Below are 18,626 nucleotides of genomic sequence, written 5' to 3' on the forward strand. Positions count from 1 at the left end.
AGCCACGTCTGTCCTCTATCACAGACACCATTCTTCTGATTTATCAGTTCATTCAAATTTTCCTTACAAGCAATTTAAATCTGCCTAATTTTCAATGGTTTCCAATGGGAGTTAACCCTTCCATGACCATTGTTTGTCCAACCTAGCAACAGTAACCGTGGGGGGCGGGGCCTTGACAAAAGGTCAATTGACTAAAAATAAAGAAATGTTGAGGCTCCTGAGGTTGAATCCATGTGGTTTTACCAGTTTTTTAGTTTTCTAATTTGCATGACCCCTCCTCTACCTGTGAGTACAGGTGCAGTAGAGGGGGCGGGGCCTGGTGAGCAGTGGCTCATTAGCATTTAAAGGGACAGTGACACTGAAACCAGCCGTTCTGAACAGAGAGCTGGGATGTTTGACCGCTCCACCGCTCCATGGGTTGACTTCTCACCGTCGTCGTTGGAAACAGATGAAACATGGAGGAGAGGAGGGTTAAATCTACCTCTTAAAATAATCTATATATAATATTTCAATGTGTGACTCAGAGGAACAGACACAAACATGTTGTTCAAGTTACTGGTATTTTATTTTTTTTTGCAAAACAAAAGATGTAATAAAAGACTTTGGGGTCGTCATGACTTACACAAGTATGTGATGCTCGACAAAATCCAAAACGTTCTTACAATGAAAACAACAAAACGAGCTACATAATAAATACAGTCTTTTTAAACACTATACAAGGTCGTGTGACTGGAGGTGGGGAGGTGGCCCCTTCCAGATCAGCTCGAGTCTAAACCCCTTCCAGAGCAGCTCGAGTCTAAACGGCAGGTGGCCCCTTCCAGAGCAGCTCGAGTCTAAACCCCTTCCAGAGCAGCTCGAGTCTAAACGGCAGGTGGCCCCTTCCAGAGCAGCTCGAGTCTAAACCCCTTCCAGAGCAGCTCGAGTCTAAACCCCTTCCAGATCAGCTCGAGTCTAAACGGCAGGTCAAAAAGGTCGGAGGGGAATGTTTCAACGCACACAGTACAGGCTGAAATATGACAAAAATTTAAAAATAAAAAATAAAAAAGGCCTATAAATCCAAAGTCCAGAAAATTGTGTTTCTCTAACGTATCCGTGTGTGTCCAGGTTTTCCAGTCCAGTCCTTTAAGTCGAATAATCCTGCAGAAGATCAGGACACAGAGAGGCACCGATGAGATCACGGTTACTATGGCAACATTTGCTTTAGAGATGAAGATGTTGCAATATTAAAGCTGCTATAATTATCCATCAGATCAGATCGAGCTCTGTGTCGATGAGTGAGGTTACAACTGAACATGTTAATGATCTTCTGTCGATGGAGAAACTTACAGCTCGTGGTTTCTTGTTCACCTTCATGTCAAACCTGCAGCAGAGAGAGAAGAAGCTGGTGAGAAGAGATCGGGTTAGGTGGTAGGGGGTAGGGGGTAGGGGGTTAGGTGGTAGGGGGTTAGGGAAGAGGGGTTAGGGGGTTAGGGGGTAGGGGGTTAGGGAAGAGGGGTTAGGGGGTTAGGGAAGAGGGGTTAGTGGGTTAGGGGGTTAGGGAAGAGGGGTTAGTGGGTTAGGGGGTTAGGGGGTTAGGGAAGAGGGGTTAGGGAAGAGGGGTTAGGGGGTTAGGGAAGAGGGGTTAGTGGGTTAGGGGGTTAGGGGGTTAGGGAAGAGGGGTTAGGGAAGAGGGGTTAGGGGGTTAGGGGGTTAGGGGGTTAGGGAAGAGGGTTTAGGGGGTTAGGGAAGAGGGGTTAGGGGGTTAGGGGGTAGGGGGTTAGGGAAGAGGGGTTAGGGGGTTAGGGAAGAGGGGTTAGTGGGTTAGGGGGTTAGGGGGTTAGGGAAGAGGGGTTAGGGGGTTAGGGGGTTAGGGAAGAGGGGTTAGTGGGTTAGGGGGTTAGGGGGTTAGGGAAGAGGGGTTAGGGAAGAGGGGTTAGGGGGTTAGGGGGTTAGGGGGTTAGGGAAGAGGGTTTAGGGGAAGAGGGGGTTAGGGGGTTAGGGGGTTAGGGAAGAGGGGTTAGGGGGTTAGGGGGTTAGGGAAGAGGGGTTAGTGGGTTAGGGGGTTAGGGGGTTAGGGAAGAGGGGTTAGGGGGTTAGGGGGTTAGGGAAGAGGGGTTAGTGGGTTAGGGGGTTAGGGGGTTAGGGAAGAGGGGTTAGGGGGTTAGGGGGTTAGGGAAGAGGGGTTAGGGGGTTAGGGGGTTAGGGAAGAGGGGTTAGGGAAGAGGGGTTAGGGGGTTAGGGGGTTAGGGAAGAGGGGTTAGTGGGTTAGGGGGTTAGGGGGTTAGGGAAGAGGGGTTAGGGGGTTAGGGAAGAGGGGTTAGGGGGTTAGGGGGTTAGGGAAGAGGGTTTAGGGGAAGAGGGGTTAGGGGGTTAGGGGTTAAGGTTACTCTGACGGCTGCTGAGGTGAAAAGCAGTGAAACTACTGAACCATGAAGACTAGGGATGCACCGAATATTCAGTAACCGAATATATTCGGCCGAATATTGCAAAAAAAGCAACATTCGGCCTTCGGTGGAATGAGCGCAAAGCAAGGCCGAATATTTAAAAAAAAAAGTCTGATAAATACGCGATCGTGCGACGATCGACAGCTCTACCGGACCAGCGGCTCTACCGGACCAGCGGGCGGTGTAGCTACCAGATCGGCTCGGGGTCCTACACTTGCAGATGATGTCGCGCATCATGTCACAAATCGTGATTGGTTGAAGCTCGGAAAGTTGGAAGAAACCATGGAAACACAAAATGTTCGGCAAAATGGGCTCGTGGTCGGAGCACGGATGTAAAATATTATATTATCGTCGGAGAGCGGTGGTTGCTAAGCGCTGCTCACGTTGGGCTAGTGCTAACACGGAGCTAACACTAACACACACACACACACACATAGATGATTAACCAGGAAGAACAAGGGTAGTACGGTGTGTGTGTGTGTGTGTGTGTGTGTGTGTGTAGCGTTAGCTTCGTGCATAGACACGAGCCGAACTTTTCTAACTTTATTAAACATTGTTCAGCAGTACTACAAACATTTTGTGTTTCCATGGTTTCCTCCAACTTTCCGAGCTTCAACCAATCACGATTAGTGACGTGTGTGATGTCATCTGCTAGTGCAGTAGGCTAGCTGCCCCGAGCCGATCTGGTGCTACACCGGGACCAGCAGCTCTACCGCTGGAACAGAAAGACATGAATGAAAACAGCCCATAATAAACAAGCAGCAAAGGCAACGGAGTTCAGAGTACAGCTACAGGTACAGGTGTACATAGGTAGCAGTTGGACATGCAGCACGATGAAGAACTACGGCTTCAACACAAACTCTACATGAACATGAGCAGGATGAGTGGACAGCAGGCAGGAAGTGACATCACAGAGCAGGAGGTGACATCACAGAGCAGGAAGTGACATCACAGAGCAGGAAGTAAAAGTCAGACTTACTCAAAGTCATAATCAAACATGGCAGAAGGGCTGAGGGGGGGGGCAGCATTAGGGGGGAGAGAGCAGCAGCTGTTAGTTCACCAACCTAACACCTACAACTACAACTAACTAACTAATTAACTCATTAACTAATTAACTATAACTATAACTAACTAATTAACTCATTAACTATAACTATAACTAACTAGTTAAAGCAGAAGTAAGGTGAATGTTTGTGTTAATCTAAGTCTTAAATAGTTATATCTTCCGACAGCAATCACTTCTATAGAGTGTTTGGTCTGAAACACGGGTCTGTCAGTCACTCTGCTCTGCTCTGAGCCCAGGAGAAAACTTTCCTTGTATCCTACAACCTTTATCCAATGAGGAGAGAGAACGGCATAAAGGGGCAGTCCTCTCTGTGTGTGCAGCCAAGGGATGCGCGTGAATGTGGTGACGTAGGGACGAGGACCAATAGATCCATGACGAGGGCGGGGGCTGCTAACGCCATCGGCTGACAAGACGTTATGGTGCGTTCAAGGCAACTCGTAACTCGTGTTTTTCCGACCTGTGAAGTCGTACCAGTTCGATCTGGTACGAGTTCACGGGTCAGAAGTTACGAGTGGCCGTTATAGTGACTTTCACCGGTAAAACAGGTCGGAGAAACACGAGTGGGTTGCCTGGAACGCTACAAAGTTGTAAGTTGTGACCTGAAACTGTAATTTACGGTTTCAAAAGCCTGCCTGGAACGCAGCATTAGCCAAAACCACCGGATCACTTACTTCTGCTTTAACTATAACTATAACTAACTAATTAACTATATCTATAACACCTGTAAACACTGACTGACCCTGACAGGTACAGGTGTGTTACCTCTGATCATCACTGTGACATCACCGATCGTCACCGTGACAACCATGTGACAAACTGAACAGTACAGTTTTTCTCAGGGGGCTTTCACACCTCGTTTGGTCCGGACCTTCTGACTTTCCAGTGAGTTCGAACCAAAGTGACAGATGTGAAAGCTCCCACAGACCCGAATATAGAATAATATAATATAGAATATTATAATATAGAATAATATAATATAAAATAAAACAGTCTGAAAAAGACGCGTCGTCTTCCTGTTCAGGGTCTAGATATTTATTAGAAACAACGTCTTCCCTATGAGCAAGTCAGAGCTTTTATTTCTCTCACATGACGTTACCCCAGCGACCAGGAGAGATGACGTTACCCCAGCGACCAGGAGAGATGACGTTACCCCAGCAACCAGGAGAGATGACGTTACCCCAGCAACCAGGAGAGATGACGTTACTCTCCTCTACAGCTACAGCGGCGCTACTCGACTCGGTTTACGTCCTTCAATCACTCTGAGTTCTTCATCTACCCCCCCCCCCCCCCCCCCCCGCTCCACGCCGCTGCCCCCCCCCCCCCCCCCCCCCCCCCCCCCCCCCCCCCCCCTCCCCCGCCTCATCTACGTGTTTACTGGTGATAAACGTCGTTCACACACATTCGTCACGTTCACATGCAGCGTTTCCCTGACAACAGTCGGATTATGAACGCTAAACGAAGCGATGCACGTCGGTCAGTCTGCGTACCAGGGCCCCTAACCCCAAAACAACCGAAGCTTCGAATCCTTGTTCGTTGCCATGGTAATCGATCATAAAGTCCGTGATCGACACCGGTTCTCATCGACAGTTGGTTCAGGTGACACCAGAGTATAGATGTGTAATAACTCTCTAAGGCGTTTCACTGCAGCAAACGTTCTCCGGTTCTCATCGACAGTTGTTACACGACAGTGATGGAAACCAGCCTGATGTTGGAGAGATGCAGCGTTCGTTTGCTGTTACTTTCATTATTTAGGCTACGATCGACGATCACCCCCCCCCCCCCGATCACCCCCCCCCCCCCCCCGGCCGTCGAAGCTTCGATTATCAGAACAGGACGATCGGGTCGCAATCGCCCGACTGTGTCACTAGTTTCACTGAGGAGGAAAACGTCTCGCTGCCGCCAACAGGAAGCAGCTGTGGCCTGAGACGATCAGGACTAAATCCATCAGGATTAAACCACGAACCAACTACATCAGTCAGAAAACAACACTTGCGTTGCCACGGTGGCGTTGCCACGGCTACGGTACCTGTGTCTGTTCTTGTTCTTCCTCTTCTTGTGGCCGGCGTGGTGGCTGCTGGACGAGGACGAGGACGCGGCCTTCTGCGGCTTCAGGTCCTGCAGCGCCGAGTCGCCGTCGTCGCCGTCCTCCTGACTCGGCTCGTTCTCCTGGTTCTGCAGGTCGGGGGAGGCGTCGCTCTCCGTGCCGCTGCCCGCCTCGCCTGGGCCAATCAGCACACAGCGTCAGCACACAGCGTCATCACACACACACACACACACACACCGACCGGCCGCAGCAGCAGAAACTTCTCTAACGTAGGGCTGGGCCATACGTATACACAGTAGGGTTAGTGATGTGTCTAGAGGTTAGTGATGTGTCTAGGGGCCATACGGCAAAAATATCATATCACGATGTTTTTAAAATGAAGTCACGATTTAGATTTCATCACGATCTTAAATCGAAAAAAGAAAAACAGACAATTTAGGCCAAAGAACCTTTCTGAGCAGATTTTAATCTAAATAGTTGCAGTTTTGCCAACATGTGCTTTCAATAAACATGAAAGTAAAATATCAATGAAGACCTTTCTATTTGTTTTATTCAACACAGTCATTTTAACAGGATTTTAATCAAAACACTAAATAGCTGATTGAAAAGGGTCAAATAAAGTAACTGTTGTTTTCTCTTTTAGAAAACTTTGTAAATGTCGTTTGTTTGAGCTTTGCAGCTTAGAACTGTAGTTTATAGAATGTTTTTATGTTTAATGTGTTTATAGAATGAGCCCAGACGATGCTACGATCTTCGTCTACACGCTCTGATCCTTCACCATCTAACATCGTCGTATCACCGTATCACCGTATCGCCGTATGGCCGTATCACCGTATCACCGTATCACCCAGCCCTGCTACCTACCTATCACCTCTACTCTAACGCTGAGAACAATACTCACGTTTCTCATTCATGTGGTCGGGGATTCCTCCGAGAGCGCACACCGCCTGTCAACACAACAACAACAACAACACAACACAGAGTCAGAGTTAGTTTCATCATCAACACTGAGTAGGACAAGACCGTTTTTATTAGTATAGCATCGTTTCTACCACCAGTTTGTCTCAAAGGGCTTTACATCCCATCATAACAACATCCTCTGTCCTTAGACCCTCACATCCACTGAGGGAAAACTCCATGGAAAACCCTTTTAACAGGGAAAACTCCATGGAAAACCCTTTTAACAGGGAAAAACTCCATAGAAAACCCTTTAAACAGGGAAAAACTCCATGGAAAACCCTTTAACAGGGAAAAACTCCATAGAAAACCCTTTTAACAGGGAAAAACTCCATGGAAAACCCTTTAACAGGGAAAAACCGGGAGGGCGATATGGCAAAAATGTTTAAAAAATAAAATAACGATCTCGATTTTATCACGATCTTAAATCGAAAATTGAAAAACAGACAATTTAGGTCAAAGAGCCTTTCTGAACAGATTTAAATGAGCTCTCTGCACAGCTCCTCTACTTCCTGAACTTCAGCCAGCTCCTTTATTTCCTGTCTCACATTACAGGACAAACTGATTCATCCAGGTGAGTCTCAGTTGGTCCAATAACGTGAGACAGGAAGTAAAGGAGTGAGGCGCCGGTGGAGCGAGGCGCCGGTGGAGCGGCCGACAGGAAGTAAAGGAGCGGGGCGCCGGTGGAGCGAGGTGCCGGTGGAGCGGCCGACAGGAAGTAAAGGAGCGAGGCGCCGGTGGAGCGAGGCGCCGGTGGAGCGGCCGACAGGAAGTAAAGGAGCGAGGCGCCGGTGGAGCGGCCGACAGGAAGTAAAGGAGCGAGGCGCCGGTGGAGCGGCCGACTGGCAGAGATCAGAGAGAGTGAAACCAAGGACTTTGATGAAACGCTGTTTTAAAGAAAAGACGCGACCAGCTGCTGCTGTGGCGTTCAGCCGTGGCTCTCCATGCGGCTACACACGAACAAGGAGGCGGTAAGAAAGCGCGTCACTGCCCGTACTTCGCTGTGATTGGTCGTTCAGGTTGATGATGTAACACGTCTGGTGCGTCGGTGCATCAGCGTAGAACTGAAACTTCTAGAAGGAGCTGAGACGATGCTACGATCCCTCTACACGCTCTAATCCTCCACGATGTCATATCGTCATATGGCCATATCGCCCAGCCCCAACACGGGTTAGTTTCATCAGTGGGTTAAAGGTTAAAGGTCGTCAGTGGGTTAAAGGTCGTCAGAGTCGTTAAGGTTAAAGGTCGTCAGTGGGTTAAAGGTCGTCAGAGTCGTTAAGGTTAAAGGTCATCGGGGTCAGAGAGTGGACGACTTACTGCGACCGACGTGACTGAAGACTTGCTGAACAGACGCTCTGCTTCCTTGAACTTCCTGTTCCTTCTGTCCGTCTTGCTGTTGGAGTTTCTATGGAAACACAAACATCATGTTCATAGTTTTTAGGCTCCGCCCCCTAAAGAAAAGAAACGTCCGGTCGGTCCGACGTGAGGGAACTCTCTTACTTCTGGTTGGTGAGGTAGCGGTCCCAGCCGCGGATGATGTTGCCGTACATCTGCGTGTCTTCTAGGTAGCTGCCTTCGAAGGCGTAGATCTGTCTCTCCAGGTTCACCAGCGTCTCCTAGGAGACACAGATGTAACAGTGATGTAACAGTGATGTTAGATCATGACTGGTAACTTGTTACAGAGAGGACAGATCTGTCTCTCCAGGTTCACCAGTGTTGTTTTTCTGTCACCTGAGTTACAGTTTTTCTCAGTCGCTTTGATGCTTTTCTCACATCACTATTAACATTTGCACAACAGTTAGTGTCCAGGTCATAGTATTTCAAATGAGGTTAAATGGAAAGCAACTGGACTTGGTTATTTGTCTCGGAAGACGTTTCACCTTCGTCAGTTCATGCAGCATCTGACCAGGCCGGACCAGTCCCAGCCTGGTCAGATGCTACATGAACTGACGAAGCCTGTTGCTTTCCATTTAACCTCATTTGAAACAGTTAGTGCATTTCTCAAAACAATTATTACAAACTGCAAAACCTAGTGGATGACCTGCAGAAGCGCGTCACTTGCTCAAAATGGATAGTTTATCCTTCAAAAGCAAGTACTCATGTCAATGAAACTGTCAGTGTCGTCAACATGAGAAGTCCTGACACCATCGTTTATGAACCAGATGGTCACATGGCTTTGTCATGTTTTCATTAGGACACTTTATTCTCTAAGTGTTTTCATTAGGACACTTTATTCTCTAAGTGTTTTCTACCTGAACACGCTCCAGACAGCACTACACACTACTGGTACAGCCATGTGAAAACTACAGTACAGTTACACATTACTGTATTTAGTGGAGTAACTGATACTGACTACTACTGTATGTTTCACATTTTTACTGTTTATTTATCACTGCAGCAGCAACGTTACTAACAACAACTGTTTGCTTCTCTTCTCCTCCTCCGGTGCCGCCGCAGCCGAAACAACGCGAGAGCTCAGCTGAAACAACGCGAGAGCTCGTCTCCACACCGGGCGGTTGTTAGCATGTAGCATGTAGCTGCTAACAGCTGCTGTCCAGTAACTCAGTATTTCATCACGTCACCGCTTCACTGACGCAACAACACAACGACCATGACGTCATTCTGTCCTAAACTCCCGCCACTCACTCCGCCGTTAATAACGTCCGTGAACGTTCAGAAACCAACCGACACATTTATTTCCTATTGTTAGCATCGTTAGCTTAGCACTTAGCTTAGCAGTTAGCAGCGAGGCCTCGGCTAGCGGGAAGCAGCCGCTCTGTTGTCGGTTGAACTGCGGCCGTTACCGGGGGTTAGTGACCGTTAGGACCGTGTTTAGCTAACCCCCGTTAACGGCCCGTTAGTGACCGTTAGTGACCGTTACACCGACTCACCGCGAGCTCCTGCTTCCTCTTCACCAGCTCCGCGAGCTCCCGGCGCGTGTCGGGGATCTGCGGAGGAGTCGCCTTCGCGTGCATCGCCATGGCGGACAGAGGAGAGTTGGGTTGTTAGAGCTGTGGAGAGAGTCACCGCAGCTAGAGACGAACAGCGGAGGAAGCAGCTCCTTGTGGCCGGCAGAGGGCGCTGCTTCCCGGCTGAGCGCGATGAGAGCAGCCGCCGAGGGGCCGCGGGTTGCCAGGTCTGTCGGTCTCAATCCGCGTCACCACTTCATTGATCCTGTTGGCTCAGATCAGTTTATTGTTAAAGGAGGAATAATGGCCACAACATCACATACAACACGCTACGAGAGGACAAGGGCATCCTTTTTATTCAGAGCTCTACAACGAAGCCCTGAAGGTTGTCCATGACTTCCCCCAGCACTAAGTTACCCTTTTGAAGTGGCTGAAGTGGATGAAGGCTGAGTCTGATGATGATTGTTCACAGAAATGGTTTTTGTGCCTAAATTCTGTTTGGAGTATATAAATATATATACAATATATATATATATAAATGTGTTATGTAATAATCTTTGCTATAAAAATAACCCTCTTAAAGTGTATAGTGTGTCAGGTTTGGGTCAGTTAGTCAGCGACTTCCGTTTAAATGTCCGACCTGGCAACAACAGCTGCTGCATTGTTTTGAGGCAGGTCGCCATGGCAACGACACGTGTGTTAAACTTTCTTCAGACGAAGCAACGAGAGCAACATGAACCTGGGATCCAATAACAGTGAGTCTGCAGCGGCAAATATCAATAAATATAGAAAATCTGAATCAGTTTGATCCGTTTTATAATAAATATAGAAAAATAATTAGAGATAATTTTTCTTTTTTCTTTGATCTTTGATCAGATTTGATCCAAACTTCGTTCAAAACAACAGAAAACCACAAAGTGCTGAGAACAAACCACGAGAAAAAGGGATTTTCATCTCAAGCAAAGAGGTTTCCCTCACATGTTGCTGTGGTAGGACAAGACCCCACACACACACACACACACACACACACACACACACACACACACACACACACACACACAGAGACACACACACACACACACAGACACACACACACACACAGACACACACACACACACACACACACAGACACACACACACACACACACTCTGACACACACACACACACACACACACTCTGACACACACACACAGACACACACACACACTCAGGACCGGCCCCTGGCATAAACCCTCTATGTGGTTGTTTAGGGCCACAGCCGTTAGAACACAGAATAACAGAACGGCAGAATGACAACATGACTTGTTTTCTACACGTATCTATTACTGTATTCATATCCTATTTCAAGCACCAGAACAGTTCATTCTCATGACTGAAGGAGTGTTTTCACAAGGGATTTTACATTTTTCAAAAAGCAGACCTCAGATTTCCAGCATTTGTCCTAAATTATTTCTTTCTACAGTGTTGTAGGACAAACTGGCCTCAGTGTGCTTACAGCGGAGGTTCTAATATTTAGACATAAAACACTTGAGTATTGTTACATCTGCAAGTATCTTAAAAAGATCAATTTAAGAAAATATGTAAAAGTGGAGAAAATGTCCTCAAACCTCAGAGGGATAAACACGTCTGTATTCAGTTTGAAGCAGTGATTTGGTGTTTGAGCTTAGAGTGCAGGGCCACAAACAAAAACCTTGTTTAGGAGGCCACCAACATCCTAGGGCCGGCCCTGCACACACACACACACACACACACACACACACACACACACACACACACACACACACACACACACACTCTCTGACAAGTGTGTGTGTGTGTGTGTGTGTGTGTTTCAGGTGGGACCGGGACCAGGAAGCTACGACTCAGTTCTCTCTGAAGCTGTGAGTCCGAGTCCCTCGTTCTCCAAGAGAGGAACGTCTGGATTCATCAGCTCACAGGTCAGAATAATAATAATTATAATAATAATAATAATTATAATAATAATAATAATAATACCTGTTCATCACCTCACAGGTCAGAGCAGCAGATACACCACCAGGGTAATAATAATGATAATGATAATGATAATAATAATTCTGTACATCTTCAGCTCACTGTGCAACAAATGATGAAAGAGCAGAAACACAGTGAAATAAAAGGAGAAATTATCGTCATTAAATTGGAAACTATTTTCATGTCAGAGTTTGTTTTTGTTTGTTTTAAATTATTTCAATTAAAATGTTTAAATGTTTAATTAAATGTTTAATGGTTTGATTGAAGTTAGTTTTATTATTTTGCAGATTTCACACGACACAAGCTCAGTGTCTTTAAATAGATTTATAGTTCAATCAATCAAAGACCATAATTATCATAATAACAGTTTATAGTTTAAAGGGATAGTATCATTTTTTTAAAGTGGGGTTGTATGATCTACAAATAGCCCCTAAGTACTTTAACCTGCCCAGAGATTTACAACATACAGTGTTGTGAACAGACCCAAAGAAACGGCCTATTTTCACGGCCTAAAAGAGGTTTTACCTGAAAAAAAATACACAGTTCCATTGTTCACTATAATATAATTTTTTCCAGCCCTTCAAAGTGCAGGAAAAACACAGTTTTTATTTGGACCTAACCAACTCACGTATCCCTCCGCCCAGGGTTAGCGCCCACCGATCAGCAGTTGGTTCGGTCCAAATAAAAACTGTGTTTTTCCTGCACTTTGAAGGGCTGGAAAAAATTATATTATAGCGAACAATGGAACTGTGTATTATTTTCAGGTAAAACCTCTTTTAGGCCGTGAAAATAGGCCGTTTCTTTGGGTCTGTTCACAACACTGTATGTTGTAAATCTCTGGGCAGGGCTATTATGGGCTGGCGTTGCTAACGGGAGGAGTGCAGAGAGTCTTCTACTGCAATTAAAGTACTTAGGGGCTATTTGTAGATCATACAACCACACTGATACTATCCCTTTAATGCGACTGTGTTGTGTCTGCAGGTTGCCCGTGGTTACAGAGACCATAGTAACAGTTGTGTGTGCAGGTTGCCCGTGGTTACAGAGACCCAGCCAGGCGGTTACCAGGACCAGACTGCTACAACGTTCAGCGCTCCGTCGTCCGGCGCTCCGACTTCAGCTCTGGACCGTCGCGTGTGTTCAGACCTCCGGTCGCCGTGCGGCTGCACACGGCCCCAAGTCCTGCTCCGAGTCCTGCTCCCAACCAATACGACGTGTGTGTCTGTGTGTTGTTGTGTTGTGTTGTGTTGTGTGTGTAGGGATGGGAATCGAAAACCGGTTCTTGTTGAGAATCGATTCCCAGTGTTTCAATTCCTTGGAATCGTTTGACAATTTTGCAAACGATTCCCTTAAACGATTCCCTTAAAGGCCCATGCTGTGCACTTTTCTCTGGGTTTATTTCCCTAACAAGATGTATCATTGGGTTTGAGTACCTGTGATCTGCTTCATATGGTTTCTACTGCCCCTTTCTGTTGCCTCTTTCTGGAGCTCTAGCAGCCACAGGTCATTTGGCCAATCAGAAGAGAGAATGAGAACCTCTCCTCTGATTGGCTGACTGTTTTTGAGTGGCATGTGGTCGGGCCAATCACAGGCAAGTAACTGAAACCTAAGCTGCATTCATAGAAATTGAAAAAAAACAACTGGTCACGGTGGGCGGAGTTACCTTGTGTGTGACATCACAGAAAGGAGGAAGTGCTATCTGCTCGTCTTAAAGAGAATGTTCCTACAAATGGGCGGTGTGTGTCTCTCCGTTTATGACCAATTTGATGCATGGGACAGTTTATACGTGGCCCAGAGACCTCCCCAAGCACCAAAAAATAACCAAAATCACATTTTTCATGCCATGGGGCCTTTAAATGATTCCCTTAAATGATTCCCTTTAACGATTCCCTTAAACGATTCCCTTTAACGATTCCCTTAAACGATTCCCTTTAACGATTCCCTTTAACGATCCCCTTAAACGATTCCCTTTAACGATTCCCTTAAACGATTCCCTTTAACGATTCCCTTAAACGATTCCCTTTAACGATTCCCTTTAACGATTCCCTTAAACGATTCCCTTTAACGATTCCCTTTAACGATCCCCTTAAACGATTCCCTTTAACGATCCCCTTAAACGATTCCCTTTAACGATCCCCTTAAACGATTCCCTTATCAATTCCAGTCAGTTCCAGCTTTCTTGCCGCGGTCGCTCTGTGAGTCCAACGCGGCGGTGGAGTTGTGTCCCGGTAGCTGAGGTGAGTGACTGAGCTGAGGCTGGTGGTGGGACGGGGGTCGTCATGGTAACACCCGCTGCTGATCGCCTACGTCACGTCTTCACGTCAGAGTCTCCAAACCGACACGTCTGTAACAACATGGGAACAGTTGTCAAGTTGCTCAAAGCAGCGACATCGCAGCCGCAGCGACCTGCCGTGTGAGAGTCACCACTTCCTGTATGTGGCCCTTCAAAATAAAAGCCCTTCAACCTTTCACATGGTTCAGTCATATTGATTTTGACTTAATTTTGAGAAGCCACGCCTCCAAATGTTGAAATGTTGACTAATGACTTATAGGTCGGTGATGCTCGGTCTATCTGGGGGGGGAAGCCCTGGTACAAACGTAAACAAAGTTTGTTGTCTTTTTTTTCCAAATGAGAATCGATAAAGAACCGAATCGTTGAGCAGAATCGAAAATGGAATCGTAAAAATCTTATCAATTCCCATCCCTATGTGTGTGTGTGTGTGTGTGTGTTGTGTTGTGTCGTGTTGTGTTGTGTCGTGTTGTGTTGTGTCGTGTTGTGTTGTGTCGTGTTGTGTTGTGTTGTGTGTTGTGTTGTGTTGTGTTGTGTTGTGTCGTGTTGTGTGTTGTTGTGTCGTGTTGTGTTGTGTCGTGTTGTGTTGTGTTGTGTGTTGTGTTGTGTCGTGTTGTGTTGTGTTGTGTGTTGTGTTGTGTTGTGTTGTGTTGTGTGTTGTGTTGTGTTGTGTTGTGTTGTGTCGTGTTGTGTTGTGTTGTGTTGTGTCGTGTTGTGTTGTGTTGTGTGTTGTTGTGTGTTGTTGTGTCGTGTTGTGTGTTGTTGTGTGTTGTTGTGTGTTGTTGTGTTGTGTCGTGTTGTGTCGTGTTGTGTCGTGTGTTGTTGTGTGTTGTTGTGTTGTGTTGTGTCGTGTCGTGTCGTGTTGTGTTGTGTTGTGTGTTGTTGTGTGTTGTTGTGTGTTGTTGTGTGTTGTTGTGTTGTGTTGTGTCGTGTCGTGTTGTGTCGTGTCGTGTTGTGTTGTGTCGTGTTGTGTCGTGTCGTGTCGTGTTGTGTGTTGTTGTGTGTTGTTGTGTTGTGTCGTGTTGTGTTGTGTTGTGTGTTGTTGTGTGTTGTTGTGTCGTGTTGTGTGTTGTTGTGTGTTGTTGTGTGTTGTTGTGTTGTGTCGTGTTGTGTCGTGTTGTGTCGTGTGTTGTTGTGTGTTGTTGTGTGTTGTTGTGTGTTGTTGTGTCGTGTCGTGTTGTGTCGTGTCGTGTCGTGTTGTGTGTTGTTGTGTGTTGTTGTGTTGTGTTGTGTTGTGTTGTGTCGTGTTGTGTCGTGTCGTGTCGTGTCGTGTCGTGTCGTGTCGTGTTGTGTGTTGTTGTGTTGTGTTGTGTTGTGTTGTGTTGTGTCGTGTCGTGTCGTGTTGTGTGTTGTTGTGTGTTGTTGTGTGTTGTTGTGTGTTGTTGTGTGTTGTTGTGTTGTGTCGTGTCGTGTCGTGTCGTGTTGTGTTGTGTGTTGTTGTGTGTTGTTGTGTGTTGTTGTGTTGTGTTGTGTCGTGTCGTGTCGTGTCGTTGTGTTGTGTGTTGTTGTGTGTTGTTGTGTTGTGTTGTGTTGTGTGTTGTCGTGTCGTGTCGTGTCGTGTCGTGTCGTTGTGTTGTTGTGTTGTTGTGTTGTGTTGTGTTGTGTCGTGTCGTGTCGTGTCGTTGTGTTGTTGTGTGTTGTTGTGTTGTGTCGTGTCGTGTCGTGTTGTGTGTTGTTGTGTGTTGTTGTGTGTCGTTGTGTCGTGTCGTGTCGTGTCGTTGTGTTGTGTTGTGTTGTGTCGTGTTGTGTTGTGTCGTGTCGTGTCGTGTCGTGTCGTGTTGTGTCGTGTCGTGTCGTGTCGTGTCGTGTCGTTGTGTTGTGTTGTTGTGTCGTGTCGTGTCGTGTCGTTGTGTTGTGTTGTGTCGTGTCGTGTCGTGTCGTGTCGTGTTGTGTCGTGTCGTGTCGTGTCGTGTCGTGTCGTTGTGTTGTGTTGTTGTGTCGTGTCGTGTCGTGTCGTTGTGTTGTGTTGTGTCGTGTCGTGTCGTGTCGTTGTGTTGTGTTGTGTCGTGTCGTGTCGTGTCGTTGTGTTGTGTCGTGTCGTGTCGTGTCGTTGTGTTGTGTTGTGTCGTGTCGTGTCGTGTCGTGTCGTGTTGTGTCGTGTCGTGTCGTGTCGTGTCGTGTCGTTGTGTTGTGTTGTTGTGTCGTGTCGTGTCGTGTCGTTGTGTTGTGTCGTGTCGTGTCGTGTCGTGTCGTGTCGTGTCGTGTCGTTGTGTTGTGTTGTTGTGTCGTGTCGTGTCGTGTCGTTGTGTTGTGTTGTGTCGTGTCGTGTCGTGTCGTTGTGTTGTGTTGTTGTGTCGTGTCGTGTCGTGTCGTGTCGTGTCGTTGTGTTGTGTTGTGTTGTTGTGTCGTGTCGTGTCGTGTCGTGTCGTGTCGTTGTGTCGTGTCGTGTCGTGTCGTTGTGTTGTGTTGTGTCGTGTCGTGTCGTGTCGTTGTGTTGTGTTGTTGTGTTGTGTCGTGTCGTGTCGTGTTGTGTGTTGTTGTGTGTTGTTGTGTGTCGTTGTGTCGTGTCGTGTCGTGTCGTGTCGTTGTGTTGTGTTGTGTTGTGTCGTGTTGTGTTGTGTTGTGTCGTGTTGTGTTGTGTTGTGTCGTGTCGTTGTGTCGTGTCGTGTCGTGTCGTTGTGTTGTGTTGTGTCGTGTCGTGTCGTGTCGTGTTGTGTTGTGTCGTGTCGTTGTGTCGTGTCGTGTCGTGTCGTGTCGTGTCGTGTCGTGTCGTGTCGTGTCGTGTCGTGTCGTGTCGTTGTGTTGTGTCGTGTTGTTGTGTCGTGTCGTGTCGTGTCGTGTCGTGTCGTTGTGTTGTGTCGTGTCGTGTCGTGTCGTTGTGTTGTGTTGTGTCGTGTCGTGTCGTGTCGTGTCGTGTCGTGTCGTGTCGTGTCGTGTCGTGTCGTTGTGTTGTGTCGTGTTGTTGTGTCGTGTCGTGTCGTGTCGTGTCGTGTCGTTGTGTTGTGTCGTGTCGTGTCGTGTCGTTGTGTTGTGTTGTGTCGTGTCGTGTCGTGTCGTTGTGTTGTGTTGTTGTGTCGTGTCGTGTCGTGTCGTGTCGTGTCGTGTCGTGTCGTTGTGTCGTGTCGTGTCGTGTCGTGTCGTTGTGTTGTGTTGTGTCGTGTCGTGTCGTGTCGTGTCGTTGTGTTGTGTTGTTGTGTCGTGTCGTGTCGTGTCGTGTCGTGTCGTTGTGTTGTGTTGTTGTGTCGTGTCGTGTCGTTGTGTTGTGTTGTTGTGTCGTGTCGTGTCGTGTCGTGTCGTTGTGTTGTGTTGTTGTGTTGTGTTGTGTCGTGTCGTGTCGTGTCGTTGTGTTGTGTTGTTGTGTCGTGTCGTGTCGTGTCGTTGTGTTGTGTTGTGTCGTGTCGTGTCGTGTCGTTGTGTTGTGTTGTTGTGTCGTGTCGTGTCGTGTCGTGTCGTTGTGTTGTGTTGTGTTGTTGTGTCGTGTCGTGTCGTGTCGTGTCGTGTCGTTGTGTCGTGTCGTGTCGTGTCGTTGTGTTGTGTTGTGTCGTGTCGTGTCGTGTCGTTGTGTTGTGTTGTTGTGTTGTGTCGTGTCGTGTCGTGTTGTGTGTTGTTGTGTGTTGTTGTGTGTCGTTGTGTCGTGTCGTGTCGTGTCGTGTCGTTGTGTTGTGTTGTGTTGTGTCGTGTTGTGTTGTGTTGTGTCGTGTCGTGTCGTGTTGTGTTGTGTTGTGTCGTGTTGTGTTGTGTTGTGTCGTGTCGTTGTGTCGTGTCGTGTCGTGTCGTTGTGTTGTGTTGTGTCGTGTCGTGTCGTGTCGTGTTGTGTTGTGTCGTGTCGTTGTGTCGTGTCGTGTCGTGTCGTTGTGTTGTGTTGTGTCGTGTCGTGTCGTGTCGTGTCGTGTCGTTGTGTTGTGTCGTGTTGTTGTGTCGTGTCGTGTCGTGTCGTGTCGTGTCGTTGTGTTGTGTCGTGTCGTGTCGTGTCGTTGTGTTGTGTTGTGTCGTGTCGTGTCGTGTCGTTGTGTTGTGTTGTTGTGTCGTGTCGTGTCGTGTCGTGTCGTGTCGTGTCGTGTCGTGTCGTGTCGTCGTGTCGTGTCGTGTCGTGTCGTGTCGTTGTGTTGTGTTGTGTCGTGTCGTGTCGTGTCGTTGTGTTGTGTTGTTGTGTCGTGTCGTGTCGTGTCGTGTCGTGTCGTGTCGTGTCGTGTCGTGTCGTGTCGTCGTGTCGTGTCGTGTCGTTGTGTTGTGTTGTGTTGTTGTGTTGTGTCGTGTCGTGTCGTGTCGTTGTGTCGTGTCGTGTCGTGTCGTTGTGTTGTGTTGTGTCGTGTCGTGTCGTGTCGTTGTGTTGTGTCGTGTCGTTGTGTTGTGTCGTGTTGTTGTGTCGTGTCGTGTCGTGTCGTGTCGTGTCGTTGTGTTGTGTCGTGTCGTGTCGTGTCGTTGTGTTGTGTTGTGTTGTGTCGTGTCGTGTTGTGTTGTGTTGTGTTGTGTGTTGTTGTGTTGTGTTGTGTTGTGTGTTGTTGTGTTGTGTTGTGTTGTGTTGTGTTGTGTTGTGTGTTGTTGTGTTGTGTTGTGTTGTGTGTTGTCGTGTCGTGTTGTGTTGTGTTGTGTTGTGTCGTGTTGTGTTGTGTTGTGTGTTGTTGTGTTGTGTTGTGTTGTGTGTCGTTGTGTTGTGTTGTGTTGTGTGTTGTTGTGTTGTGTTGTGTGTTGTCGTGTCGTGTCGTGTCGTTGTGTTGTGTTGTGTTGTGTTGTGTCGTGTTGTGTTGTGTTGTGTGTTGTCGTGTTGTGTTGTGTTGTGTGTCGTTGTGTTGTGTTGTGTCGTGTTGTGTTGTGTTGTGTTGTGTGTTGTTGTGTTGTGTTGTGTTGTGTGTTGTCGTGTCGTGTCGTGTCGTTGTGTTGTGTTGTGTTGTGTTGTGTCGTGTCGTGTCGTGTCGTGTTGTGTGTTGTTGTGTTGTGTCGTGTCGTGTCGTGTTGTGTGTTGTTGTGTGTTGTTGTGTTGTGTTGTGTTGTGTCGTGTCGTGTCGT

The 18,626-nt window shown here is 47.4% G+C and overlaps 1 protein-coding gene across 2 annotated transcripts; it reads right to left on the minus strand.

Annotated features, from left to right (window-relative positions):
* Positions 1 to 577: 577 nt before the first annotated feature.
* meaf6 (MYST/Esa1-associated factor 6) lies at positions 578 to 9,542 on the minus strand. 2 transcript variants are annotated; one of them, XM_083981835.1, is made up of 7 exons: positions 9,382 to 9,542; positions 7,991 to 8,106; positions 7,808 to 7,895; positions 6,435 to 6,480; positions 5,516 to 5,708; positions 1,327 to 1,360; positions 578 to 1,137 (listed from the first exon to the last, which is right to left on the minus strand). In XM_083981835.1, exons 1-7 carry the CDS (start codon positions 9,469 to 9,471, stop codon positions 1,123 to 1,125), a joined length of 582 nt encoding a protein of 193 aa, XP_083837961.1. In that variant the 5' UTR covers positions 9,472 to 9,542; the 3' UTR covers positions 578 to 1,122. The 2 variants fall into 2 exon arrangements, with proteins under 2 accessions (XP_083837961.1, XP_083837960.1); XM_083981834.1 differs by lacking the exons at positions 578 to 1,137; positions 1,327 to 1,360 and having other exon boundaries at positions 5,415 to 5,708.
* Positions 9,543 to 18,626: the final 9,084 nt, after the last annotated feature.

This window comes from Trachurus trachurus (assembly GCF_905171665.1).
Source record: "Trachurus trachurus genome assembly, chromosome: 11".
NCBI lineage: Eukaryota > Metazoa > Chordata > Actinopteri > Carangiformes > Carangidae > Trachurus > Trachurus trachurus.

Bases quoted from the DNA above. Each gene is read 5' to 3' on its own strand.
- meaf6 (XM_083981834.1), bottom strand. From the start codon at position 9,471: ATGGCGATGCACGCGAAGGCGACTCCTCCGCAGATCCCCGACACGCGC. The intron at 6,481-7,807 runs GTAAGTCGTCCA...TTGTGTTGACAG, and splicing joins CTTCAGTCACGTCGGTCGCA to GCGGTGTGCGCTCTCGGAGG. The intron at 5,709-6,434 runs GTGAGTATTGTT...TGATTGGCCCAG, and splicing joins CGACCACATGAATGAGAAAC to GCGAGGCGGGCAGCGGCACG.